The sequence below is a fragment of the Rhinoraja longicauda genome, chromosome 37 (genome assembly GCF_053455715.1).
Source record: "Rhinoraja longicauda isolate Sanriku21f chromosome 37, sRhiLon1.1, whole genome shotgun sequence".
NCBI lineage: Eukaryota > Metazoa > Chordata > Chondrichthyes > Rajiformes > Arhynchobatidae > Rhinoraja > Rhinoraja longicauda.
In genome coordinates this window covers 17,357,028-17,369,260 of record NC_135989.1, presented here as the reverse complement: position 1 = coordinate 17,369,260, position 12,233 = coordinate 17,357,028, and the positions used below count along the sequence as shown (strand labels likewise).

The 12,233-nt window shown below is 50.1% G+C and overlaps 1 protein-coding gene across 1 annotated transcript in view; it reads right to left on the bottom strand.

Annotated features, from left to right (window-relative positions):
* The window catches only part of LOC144610640 (protein Niban 1-like), a 36,442-nt gene that overhangs the window by 4,889 nt on the left and 19,320 nt on the right, over positions 1 to 12,233 (bottom strand). Inside the window, exons 5-12 of the mRNA XM_078429497.1 lie at positions 11,042 to 11,209; positions 10,424 to 10,539; positions 8,707 to 8,811; positions 6,257 to 6,419; positions 5,262 to 5,449; positions 4,520 to 4,681; positions 1,747 to 1,863; positions 484 to 591 (exon numbers count right to left, since the gene is read on the bottom strand). Coding sequence (XP_078285623.1) covers positions 484 to 591; positions 1,747 to 1,863; positions 4,520 to 4,681; positions 5,262 to 5,449; positions 6,257 to 6,419; positions 8,707 to 8,811; positions 10,424 to 10,539; positions 11,042 to 11,209 — 1,127 coding nt within the window. The remainder of the gene's footprint in view (positions 1 to 483; positions 592 to 1,746; positions 1,864 to 4,519; positions 4,682 to 5,261; positions 5,450 to 6,256; positions 6,420 to 8,706; positions 8,812 to 10,423; positions 10,540 to 11,041; positions 11,210 to 12,233) is intronic.

Genomic DNA, 12,233 nt, shown 5'->3' with positions numbered 1-12,233 from the left:
TGTGTGTGTGTGTGTGTGTGTGTGTGTGTGTGTGTGTGTGTGTGTGTGTGTGTGTGTGTGTGTGTGTGTGTGTGTGTGTGTGTGTGTGTGAGTTCTCCCTTCCATTGACTCCATCGACACCTCACGCTGCCTCGGCAAGGCCAGCAGCATAATCAAGGACCAGTCTCACCCCGGCCACTCCCTCTTCTCCCCTCTCCCATCGGGCAAAAGGTACAGAAGTGTGAAAACGCACAGCTCCAGATTCAGGGACAGTTTCTTCCCGGCTGTTATCAGGCAACTGAACCATCCCACCACAACCAGAGAGCAGTGCTGAACTACTATCTACCTCATTGGTGACCCTCGGACTATATTTGATTGGACTTTGCTGGCTTTACCTTGAATTAAACGTTATTCCCTTATCATGTATCTGTACACTGTGGACGGCTCAATTGTAATCATGTATTGTCTTTCCGCTGACTGGATAGCACACGGACCCGTACTCACTGGTTTGCAGACAGGATCCAGGTTCTTCAGCACATAGGGCAGGGCCAGCTCCAAGAGGGTGTCCCGAACAAACTGGCGTCCAGCAGTGTTGCTGTCCGAGTCCAACTTCTGCAGGGAACAGGACAACACAGAGGTTAACCAGTCATGGCCAGAGAGCCATAGATCCACACAACGTGGAAACAGGCCCCTTCAGCCCAACTTGCCCACGCTGACCAACATGCCAGTCTACACTCGTCCCACCTGCCTGCGTTTGGCCCATTATCCCTCTAAACCTGTCCTATCCACAAACCTCATGTTACGATGTCTAACATAGACATAGACATAGAAAATAGGTGCAGGAGGAGGCCATTTGGCCCTTCGAGCCAGCACTGCCATTCATTGTGATCATGGTTGATCATACACAATCAGTAACCCGTGCCTGCCTTCCCCCCATATCCCTTGATTCCGCTAGCCCCTAGAGCTCTTTCTAACTCTCTTTTAATTTCAACCAGTGAATTGGCCTCCACTGCCCTCTGTGGCAGAGAATTCCACAGATTCACAACTCTCTGGGTGAAAAAGGTTTTTCTCACCTCAGTTTTAAGTGGCCTCCTCTTTATTCTTAGACTGTTACACCTTCTGCTCTTACATGCACACACACACACACACACACACACGCACACACACACACACACACACACACACACACACACACACACACACACACACACACACATACAAACACACACAAACAACCCTACCCTCCACACTTAATCCCACTGTTGTTTACACATTGCTCGCACTTAATGTACACACCCCTCAATCTCACAGTTTGTTACATGGGCCAAATACACATTGTACGTGTACGCATTGTCTCACTTCCTTCCCATTCCAGCTTTCTTCCTCCCCCTACAATCAGTTTGAAGAAGGGTCTCAAACTGGAACGTCACCTATCCACATTCTCCAAAGATGCTGCCTGGCACGCTGAGTTACTCCAGCGCTCTGAGTCCCATCCCATTCTCCCCCAATGTGTTTCGCCCCCAATGTGTTTCACCCCCTGTCTGTCTGTCCCTCCCTCCCTCCCTCCCTCCCTCCCTCCCTCCCTCCCTCCCTCCCTCCCTCCCTCCCTCCCTCCCTCCCTCCCTCCCTCCCTCCCTCCCTCCCTCCCTCCCTCCCTCCCTCCCTCCCTCCCTCCCTCCCTCCCTCCCTCCCTCCCTCCCTCCCTCCCTCCCTCCCTCCCTCCCTCCCTCCCTCCCTCCCTCCCTCCCTCCCTCCCTCGACAGGTACCTTCAGTACAAGGACTCTGGTGTTATCGAGGAGCTGGTTGATTTCAGCTGGCAGTCCCATGGCAGGCTGCAGGGAAGCGAGAGTGTGCTGAAAGGTGTACACTGCATCGTCCGTCAACTGTAAGCAGAGCGAGAGAGGAGGTAATGTGCACCACGGGGTGGAAGATCAACACAGACCCCAACATCACCACACAACCCACAACAAAGGCATAAGCCTGGTGTGGGAAACACTGTAACTTTGTGTGGCGATACCTTGGGTACACAAAACAAAGAATCTCACTGTGACTTGTCCCATGTGAGAATAAAGTATTCATTTATTGATTCAAGTATTAACACCAGACAACCGATGAAGGATCTCAAAGAAGGATTTGGTCTGAAGAAGGGTCTCGACCCAAAGCGTCGCCCATTCCTTCTCTCCAGAGATGCTGCCCTGACCCGCTGAGTTACTCCGGCATTTTGTGTCTATCATCAGACTAATTCCTGGCTTCAGAATTTTTCAATACACCACAGTTTATTCTCTTATTTGGAGAGACACGAGATTTGGCTGTGTGAGATTAGGGTTTCAGGTTAGGTTACAACATTATACACAAGGTATGGCTGATTACTCACTCTACCTGAAATTTCAATCTCGGGAGGGTTTGGGTTTAAGGTTAGGTTATTAGTTAAACGAAAGGTTTGGCTGATAATTCTCACTGCCATTTCAATCTGTGCAGGATCTTGTTTCTCTAAGCTTTAGTTCACACTAGAGCATGGGTTTCCCTGCAGGCCGATGGAACATTCCTCTGATGCCTGTTCTTTGAGAGATGGGGAGACTATATATAAACACAGCTGTAATTTCTACATTGTGAAACCAAAATGTATAAAAATGGCCTTTCATAAAATCTGACAATGTGCACTTTAATTACAGGATTTTTTCTATTACAAATCTCAAATTGTGGAGTGCAGAAGCAAATAAATAAATGATGGGTCTTTGTCCCAAACATTATGGAGGGCACTGTACGTGAGAGACTGCATTTATGTCTTTGTGTCTGCTGTGCCTTTGTGTCTTTGTGTCTGCTGTGAGTGTGTGTGAGTGTGTGAGTGTGTGAGAGAGTGTGAGTGTGAGAGAGTGTGAGAGAGAGTGTGAGTGTGAGAGAGTGTGAGAGAGTGTGTGTGAGAGAGAGTGAGTGTGAGTGAGAGTGAGGATCGCTCCGAGTCAGCATGGATTTACGAAGGGGAAATCATGCTTGACAAATCTACTGGAATTTTTTGAGGATGTAACTAGGAAAATTGACAGGGGAGAGTCAGTGGATGTGGTGTACCTCGACTTTCAGAAAGCCTTCGACAAGGTCCCACATAGGAGATTAGTGGGCAAAATTAGAGCACATGGTATTGGGGGTAGGGTACTGACATGGATAGAAAATTGGTTGACAGACAGAAAGCAAAGAGTGGGGATAAATGGGTCCCTTTCGGAATGGCAGGCAGTGACCAGTGGGGTACCGCAAGGTTCGGTGCTGGGACCCCAGCTATTTACGATATACATTAATGACTTAGATGAAGGGATTAAAAGTACCATTAGCAAATTTGCAGATGATACTAAGCTGGGGGGTAGTGTGAATTGTGAGGAAGATGCAATAAGGCTGCAGGGTGACTTGGACAGGTTGTGTGAGTGGGCGGATACATGGCAGATGCAGTTTAATGTAGATAAGTGTGAGGTTATTCACTTTGGAAGTAAGAATAGAAAGGCAGATTATTATCTGAATGGTGTCAAGTTAGGAAGAGGGGATGTTCAACGAGATCTGGGTGTCCTAGTGCATCAGTCACTGAAAGGAAGCATGCAGGTACAGCAGGCAGTGAAGAAAGCCAATGGAATGTTGGCCTTCATAACAAGAGGAGTTGAGTATAGGAGCAAAGAGGTCCTTCTACAGTTGTACCGGGCCCTGGTGAGACCGCACCTGGAGTACTGTGTGCAGTTTTGGTCTCCAAATTTGAGGAAGGATATTCTTGCTATTGAGGGCGTGCAGCGTAGGTTCACTAGGTTAATTCCCGGAATGGCGGGACTGTCGTATGTTGAAAGGCTGGAGCAATTAGGCTTGTATACACTGGAATTTAGAAGGATGAGGGGGGATCTTATTGAAACATATAAGATAATTAGGGGATTGGACACATTAGAGGCAGGAAACATGTTCCCAATGTTGGGGGAGTCCAGAACAAGGGGCCACAGTTTAAGAATAAGGGGTAGGCCATTTAGAACGGAGATGAGGAAGAACTTTTTCAGTCAGAGAGTGGTGAAGGTGTGGAATTCTCTGCCTCAGAAGGCAGTGGAGGCCAGTTCGTTGGATGCTTTCAAGAGAGAGCTGGATAGAGCTCTTAAGGATAGCGGAGTCAGGGGGTATGGGGAGAAGGCAGTAACGGGGTACTGATTGAGAGTGATCAGCCATGATCGCATTGAATGGCGGTGCTGGCTCGAAGGGCTGAATGGCCTCCTCCTGCACTTATTGTCTATTGTCTATTGAGTGAGTGTGAGAGGATGAGAGTGAGTGTGAGAGAGAGTGTGTGAGTGTGTGAGTGAGTGAGTGAGTGAGGGAGGGAGTGAGTGAGAGAGTGTGTGAGAGAGTGAGTGAGGGAGTGAGTCTAGTGTCTGCCTGCCTGTCTGTGCGTAACTGACTGCATGTGTGCGTGCTGGAGTCATGCACTGCTGTGTCCATGCATGCATGCATGTGTGCCCCACTGCACTGAGTGCTGCTGCCCCAGCGGGTGTGGACGTGTTTGCCAGGCCTGGTGGCAGTGCTGACCTGTTGGACGATGTTTTGAGCTCGCTGAACCAGAAAGTGAACCCCGTCGAAGGTGAAAGGTGGGGCCACTTCGCCCAGGTATTGTTCCAGCTCGCTGGTCTTCCTGTAACAGTGATGCAGCTGTGCCGAGGGATGTGGAAACTCCAGGAGCTGGCTGCCCACCTGTGGGGGGGGGGGGGACGAGACGAACAAAGAAGCTTCAGCCAGGGTGGGACCCCATAGTAACGGCTCCTTGACCCAACCTTCCACATCACAGCGAGATCAGAACCGCACCTATCTTCACAACACAATCATTGGGTGGCACAGTGGCAGAGTTGCTGCATTACATTGCAGTGCCAGAGGCCCAGGTTCAGTCCTGACTTTGAGTACTGTCTGTGCAGAGTTTGCACGTTCTCCCCTTGACCGCGTGGGTTTCCCCCGAGTGCTCCGGTTTCCTCCCTCATCCCAAAGACGTGCGGGTTTATAGGTTGATCGGCTCTCTGTGAATTGCCCCCTAGTGTGTGGGGAGTGGATGAGAAAGTGGGATAACGTAGAACTAGTGTGAACGGGTGATCGAAGGTTGGCATGGACCCGGTGGACCAAGTTTCCATGCTGTATCTCTGAGCTCAACTAAAGGTGGAACACAAGGGCTGGGCAGAGAAATGGCAGATGGAGTTTAGTTGTGTCAAGATGTGTAGAAAGGAACTGCAGATGCTGGTTTAAACCGACGTTAGACACAAAATGTTGTAGTCGGGTTGTGTACCTGGGGCAGTGAACAGTTGTCTCCTCCACTCTTCACCGCACTGATCACTTCACTGACATCCTGCGAGAAGAGTGTTCGGGTCTCGGCGAGGAGATCTCTGATGGATGTTGCCACCGTGTCTCGCACTGACCCAAGCTGCGGCTCCACCTGCTCTCGGCAGAAGTCCCGCACCCTCTCCTCCACCGAGGCTGTGGAGACAACAGTTGTCACCCACTCCCACTCCCAACCCAACCCAACCCAACACAACCCACCCCAACCCAACAAACAACCCAACCCAACTCAACCCAATCCAACCCAACCCAACCCAACCCAACCCAACACAACCCACCCTAACCTAACTCAACCCACGTTACCCTCTGTAATGGGGCGGAGAGCTGATCTTCCCCATCAGATGTGGCTGGGATGGTTGGGAGTGGACACCATGTCCATGTTGTTGTGCCGCTGCTGGGACACACAACAACCGGAGCTCCAGAGAGATCTGAAACTCTGCCCCTAGATCCTGTGGAGCGAGTGGGTGTCCCAGGGCTGGGATTATGTTGGAAATGTTGTTCCAGGGATGGATGAACGCCAGGAACATGCACAGGTCAGATTGCGGTCTCCATGAACGGTGTTTCAGAGTGCAGTGTCTATGTTCCTCATGGTCTGGTGTCCTGAGGGGGGGGGGGGTTGGGGTCAGACCTGGGGTCGTGACCTACGTGGGGTCAGATCTGGGGCTTGACCTTGGTGGAAGCAGACCCAGGGTCGTAACCTGGGAGTGGTGAGACCTGGGGTCGTGAGCTTGTGTCATGACCTGGTTGGGATTGGGGTGACCCGTGTTGGATTAGACCTGGCGTCATGACCTGGTGGGGTCAGACCTGGCGTCATGACCTGGTGGGGTCAGACCTGGTTGGGGTTGGGGGCGACCTGGGATCATGACCTGGCTGGGGTCGTGACCTGGGCTCGATGTGCCTTTGACCTCCCCCTGAACTCATGCAATAATTCAAGATGGCGGCTACCTTGGATCTTGTGGCCGAGCTGCTTCTTGGAGGTGAGGATCTGGCTGAGGTCTGGCCGCACAGCCCGCTCCAGTCGCTGCCTCTGCTCCTTGTTGTCCTGGACTAGAGCCGGGAACCTCTCGGACACGCGCCCTTCCACCACGGCGAATATCGCCCCCAGCATCTGCGGAGCAAAGATAACTGGTTCCAACACCAACCATCAACAACATCTCCAGTTCACATCACCGACAGACCATTCGGCCCAACTGAGCCATGCTGGTGCTGGGGCTCCACCCTGTGCCATTCCAAACGGTAATTCCCGTGCATGCTCCGGCATATCTACCGGCCAGGAATGTCACAGTTGGGAACTGCAGATGCTGCTACAAATTGAAGGTATCACAAAATGCTGGAGTAACTCAGCAGGTCAGGCGGCATCTAGGAGAGAAGGAATGGGTGACGTTTCGGGACGAGACCCTTCTTCAGACCGTAGATTTAGTTTAGTTTAGTTTAGAGATACAGCGCGGAAACAGGCCCTTCGGCCCATCGAGTCCGAGCTGACCAGCGATCCCTGCACGCTAACACTATCCTACACACACTAAGGACAATTTACATTTATACCAAGCCAATTAACCTACAAAGCTGTACGTCTTTGGAGTGCGCGAGGAAACCGAATATTTCGGAGAAAACCCATGCAGGTCACGGGGAGAACGTACAAACTCCGCACAGACAGCGCCCGTAGTCGGGATCGTAGCCGGGTCTGCGGCGCTGTAAGGCAGCAACTCTACCGCCGCGCCACCGTGCAGAGAGCAACACATACCAACCGACACATCGACACCAACCAACAAGGGGCGGCATGATGGTGCAGTGGTAGAGTTGCTGCCTTGCAGCGCCAGACAACCAGGTTCAACTCTGACTACAGGTGCTGTCTGTACAGAGTTTTGTACGTTCTCCTTGTAACCTCGTGGGTTTCCTCTGGGTGCTCTGGTTTCCGCCCACATCCCAAAGACCTGCTGGTTTGTAGGTTAATTGCCCTCTGTAAATTTCCCCTCGTGTGCAGGGAGTGGATGAGAAAGTGGAATTAGATGGAACAAGTGTGAATGGGTGATCAATAGTTGGCATGGACTCAGTGGGCTGAAGGGCCTGTTTCAATGCTGTGTCTCTACACTAAACTAGACGTACAATACAATATACTAGAATGTGAGTGCGTGTGTGTACGCGTGAGTGACTGTGTGTGTGAAGACTTCTATTTTCATTCACTTTATCCAAATTGTAATAGAAATAATAAATGCCTGCATCTTAAACATGGCGGGAGGCTGCTACTCGAAAGATCGATCAATTGAAGTGGTTTTTGTTAGGTCTGACTTCTGCACACCAACCAACCAACCCTCCCTCCTGCGACTGTAACGCTCAACCCACTCTGACAAAGGACAGAGTCGGTAATAAACGGAACCGCAGAGAACGGCACCTACACACAAGAAACCAGATCTCCCAAAAGCTGGGGAGAAAGGAAGAAAGGAAATTGCCTACTCTTCCTGGAATGCGAGGGATCGGACCTCTGTGAAAAAAATCAATAACGTGGCAACATTTAATAACTACACAAGATGTTGCAAACTATGTGGCGGGAAACTTCGAGGAGTGACGTGGATGAGAAGGCAAGGGATTTTGTGCTGATGCATGGACAAGTATGGCATATTTAACTGAAAACCTTTCCACAGAGAGAGGCAGAGGCCATCACTGTGAGACACAGGAGCAGAATGAGGCTACCATTCAATCATGGCTGATCTGTCTCTCCCTCTCAACCCCATTCTCCTGCCTTCTCCCTGTAACCTCTGACGCCCTTACGAATCAAGGACCCATCAATCACTGTTTTAAAAATACCCAATTAGCCCGAGAGAGGGAGGAGGCGAGAGAGGGAGGAGGCGAGAGAGGGAGAGTGCAAGAGAGGAGAGGGAGAGCACAAGAGGCTGAGAGGGAGAGCTCAATAAAGAGAGGGCAGGGAGACAGGGAGCGTGAGACAGAGCGAGACACACACAATCACACACACACACACACTCACACACTCACTCGCACACTCACTCACACACACACTCTCACACACACACACACACACACACACACACTCACTCACACACACACAATCACACACACACACACACACTCACTCACACACTCACACACACACTCACACTCACACACACACACACACTCACACACTCACACACACACTCACACACACACACACACACACACTCACACACACACACACTCTCACTCACTCACACACACACACTCTCACACACACACTCTCACACTCACTCACACACACACACACACACACACACTCAATACTGCAGGGACACAGAGAGAGGAAGCAGGAGGCACTGGCACAAAGATGGAGGGAGAGAAGTAGAGAAATGAGAACTGAGAACTCCCCGTTGATTAGTCTGAACCCGTTTTCAGGTGGGACTCACTCTGAGCCAGGTTTGCTTCCGCTTGCTCTCTGGCCCTCTGACGTGAGGAATGAGCTGAGACTCCAACACAGGACACAGGTCTTCCATCACCAGATTAGTCAGGATCTGAGAAGAGATCAGAAGTCAATGTATCTCCACATGAACTGAGCGTTGTTCTGAGTCAGCGTAGGCATTTCTTCCTTTGGCTTGAAGAAGTGGGGGAGATGTTGTGAGATACTTAGGGTGGTGTCCATCCATTGTGATCTGGTTCTCAGTGTCTGCCTGAGACAGGGTGGGCTGTTAATGTGGTTCCACGCTGCCTTCCCTTGGTTTGTATCGCTGGAGGATCTCCTCGTTGGTGGGTTGTTCATGAGGAAGGACAAACGTCCACCCTCTACCATGGGGTCTTCATCCATAGAACCCTCATCGTCACGGAGTTTCCTGATCGCCTCTTACTGGAGCTGCCCACAAGAGTGCCAGAGTTCCCCCCTTCAAATACATTACAGGTACAGAAGTGTGAAAACGCACAGCTCCAGATTCAGGGGCAGTTTCTTCCCGGCTGTTATCAGGCAACTGAACCATCCCACCACAACCAGAGAGCAGTGCTGAACTACTATCTACCTCATTGGTGACCCTCGGACTATCCTTGATCGGACTTTGCTGGCTTTACCTTGCACTAAACGTTATTCCCTTATCATGTATCTGTACAGTGTAAATGGCTCGATTGTAATCATGTATTGTCTTTCCGCTGACTGGTCAGCACGCAACAAAGGCTTTTCACTGTACCTCTCGGTACACGTGACAATAAACTAAACTGAGCTGAGGTATTAAGAGTTATGGTATCAAACTGGGTGAATGGGGGATCTCCAAGATGAAACATAAAGACCACACAAGGTGTAGGGACACAATTTCCTCTCTCTATTTCCATTCTGTTGACAGCGGTGGAAACACTAATCCTGATCCGATGGATGTTCCTGATGTTTACCCCAGCCGGGATCAGAGGCAGAGCCAGGTTTGAAAGGTCTCAGAGAACTTTCCGAACCTGCACTCTGTGTTGCATGGGTCGGGTCTGTTTCTCCACACAGTGGATGGAACACGGGCCTCTGGCACGATGAGGCAGCAGCTCTACCCGCTGCACCATCTTCATCGTCTAAATGACCAGTAGTTTTTTACAGATGGGGATTCATCCTTTTACTGTCAGAAGGGGGCAAATGCCGTCTGAGGCCGTGCAGCGTAGGTTTACTAGGTTAATTCCCGGAATGGCGGGACTATCATATGTTGAAAGACTGGAGCGACTAGGCTTGTATACACTGGAATTTAGAAGGATGAGAGGAGATCTTATCGAAACGTATAAGATTATTAAGGGGTTGGACACGTTAGAGGCAGGAAACATGTTCCCAATGTTGGAGGAGTCCAGAACAAAAGGCCACAGTTTAAGAATAAGGGGTAGGCCGTTTAGAACTGAGATGAGGAAAAAAAAATTCAGTCAGAGAGTTGTGAATCTGTGGAATTCTCTGCCTCAGAAGGCAGTGGAGGCCAATTCTCTGAATGCATTCAAGAGAGAGCTAGACAGAGCTCTTAAGGATAGCGGAGTCAGGGGGTATGGGGAGAAGGCAGGAACGGGGTACTGATTGAGAATGATCAGCCATGATAACATTGAATGGTGGTGCTGGCTCGAAGGGCCAAATGGCCTCCTCCTGCACCTATTGTCTATTGTCAGACGATCCATGAACCTTACCTCGGTCTCTGAGCCCAGGTATAAGTCACAGGTGCCGTAACGTCCGTTCCGTTCCCTGTATCCACGCACGGCTTCTAGGAACACACGGGCCTCGAAGGAGTCTCTGCCAAAGAGCACTGCAAGGAAAACACTGACACTGGTGCACACGGGTTAGCATTATCACAAGAATAGACTTCTCTCTGCAGGTCTGCTAAGGAACAGGTAGGGCCACAACATGGAAGAGTACAGCACAAGATCCGGAGAAGCAAAGAACTGCAGGTTTAGTTTAGTTTAGTTTAGAGATACAGCGCAGAAACAGGCCCTTCGGCCCACCTAATCCGCACCGACCGGCGAAGCTCGCACAATAAAACTATCCGACACACACTAGGGACAATTTTACATTTACACCAAGCCAATCAACCTACAAATCTGTACGTCTTTGGAGTGTGGGAGGCAACCAAAGCACCTGGAGAAAACCCACGCAATCACGGAGAGAACGTACAAACTCCATACAGACAGCACCCGTAGTCGGGATTGAACCCGGGTCTCTGACGCTGTGAGGCAGCAACTCTACCGCTGCTCCACCGTGCTGCCTCAGTAGGGGGAAGGAGGTGGGGAGGAAAGCTAGGAGGCTCTCACCAGTGTTTAGACGTCGAACCCCATCAGCAAGGAACATGCCCCAGGTGTGAGAGTCATCTTCAGTGCGGAAACTGAGCAGGAGGTGGGGTCTGTAGGCATGCCACAGGAAGAGGTGGTGCCTGGTCGGAAAGTTCATGTGCTGTTCTTCCAGGTGAGAGTCCACCGCACCTGCAAAGCAGCAACTACATTTAGACAGCACCTTTCACAGCCACACACTTAAGGATAGCGGAGTCAGGGGGTATGGGGAGAAGGCAGGAACAGGGTACTGATTGAGAATGATCAGCCATGATCACATTGAATGGCGGTGCTGGCTCGAAGGGCCGAATAGCCTCCTCCTGCACCTATTGTCTATTGTCTATTGTCACACTCCCGTCTCTCAAGAAGGGTTCGTTCTAGTTTGGAGATACCTCTTCTGGACCCTCTCCAGCTCCAGCACATCCTTGCTCAGATATGGCGCCCACTGCTCTCAATACTCCAAATGTGGTCCAACCAAGGCCTTATAAAGCCTCAGCATTGCATGCTTGCTTCTATAGTTTAGTTTAGTTTATTGTCACATACAGTGAAAAGCTTTAGTTGCGTGCTAACCAGTCAGCGGAAAGACAATATGTGATTACAATTGAGCCATTTACTGTGTGTTGATGTGTATTGATATACTCTCGTCATTTTGAAATAAATGCTAGCATTCCTTGGTGTATCCATACACTGACATGTGAGGAATAGAAAACATAGACAATAGGTGCAGGAGGAGGCCATTCGGCCCTTCGAGCCAGCACCACCATTTAATATGATTCATTTCATTCTATCATTTTATTTCGTACATGTTAAAAGACATCAATTAAAAAATAAAATAAACAAAAAAACAGAAGAAATACAAAGAATTTCATCCATTACTTAACGTCTTGACATGTGCGAAAAGGAGTAGGAAGAAGTGTTCATCCAGAATCAGTACCCCGTTCCTGCTTTCTCCCCATATCCTTTGGTTCCGTTAGCCCTCAGAGCTAAATCTAACTCTCTCTTGAAAACATCCAGTGAATTGGCCTCCACTGCCTTCTGTGGCAGAGAGTTCCACAGATTCACAACTCTCTGGGTGAAAAAGTGTTTCCTCATCTCAGTCCTAAATGGCCTCCCCCTTATTCTTAAACTGTGACCCCTGGTTCTGGACTCCCCCCCAACATAGGGAACATTTTTCCTG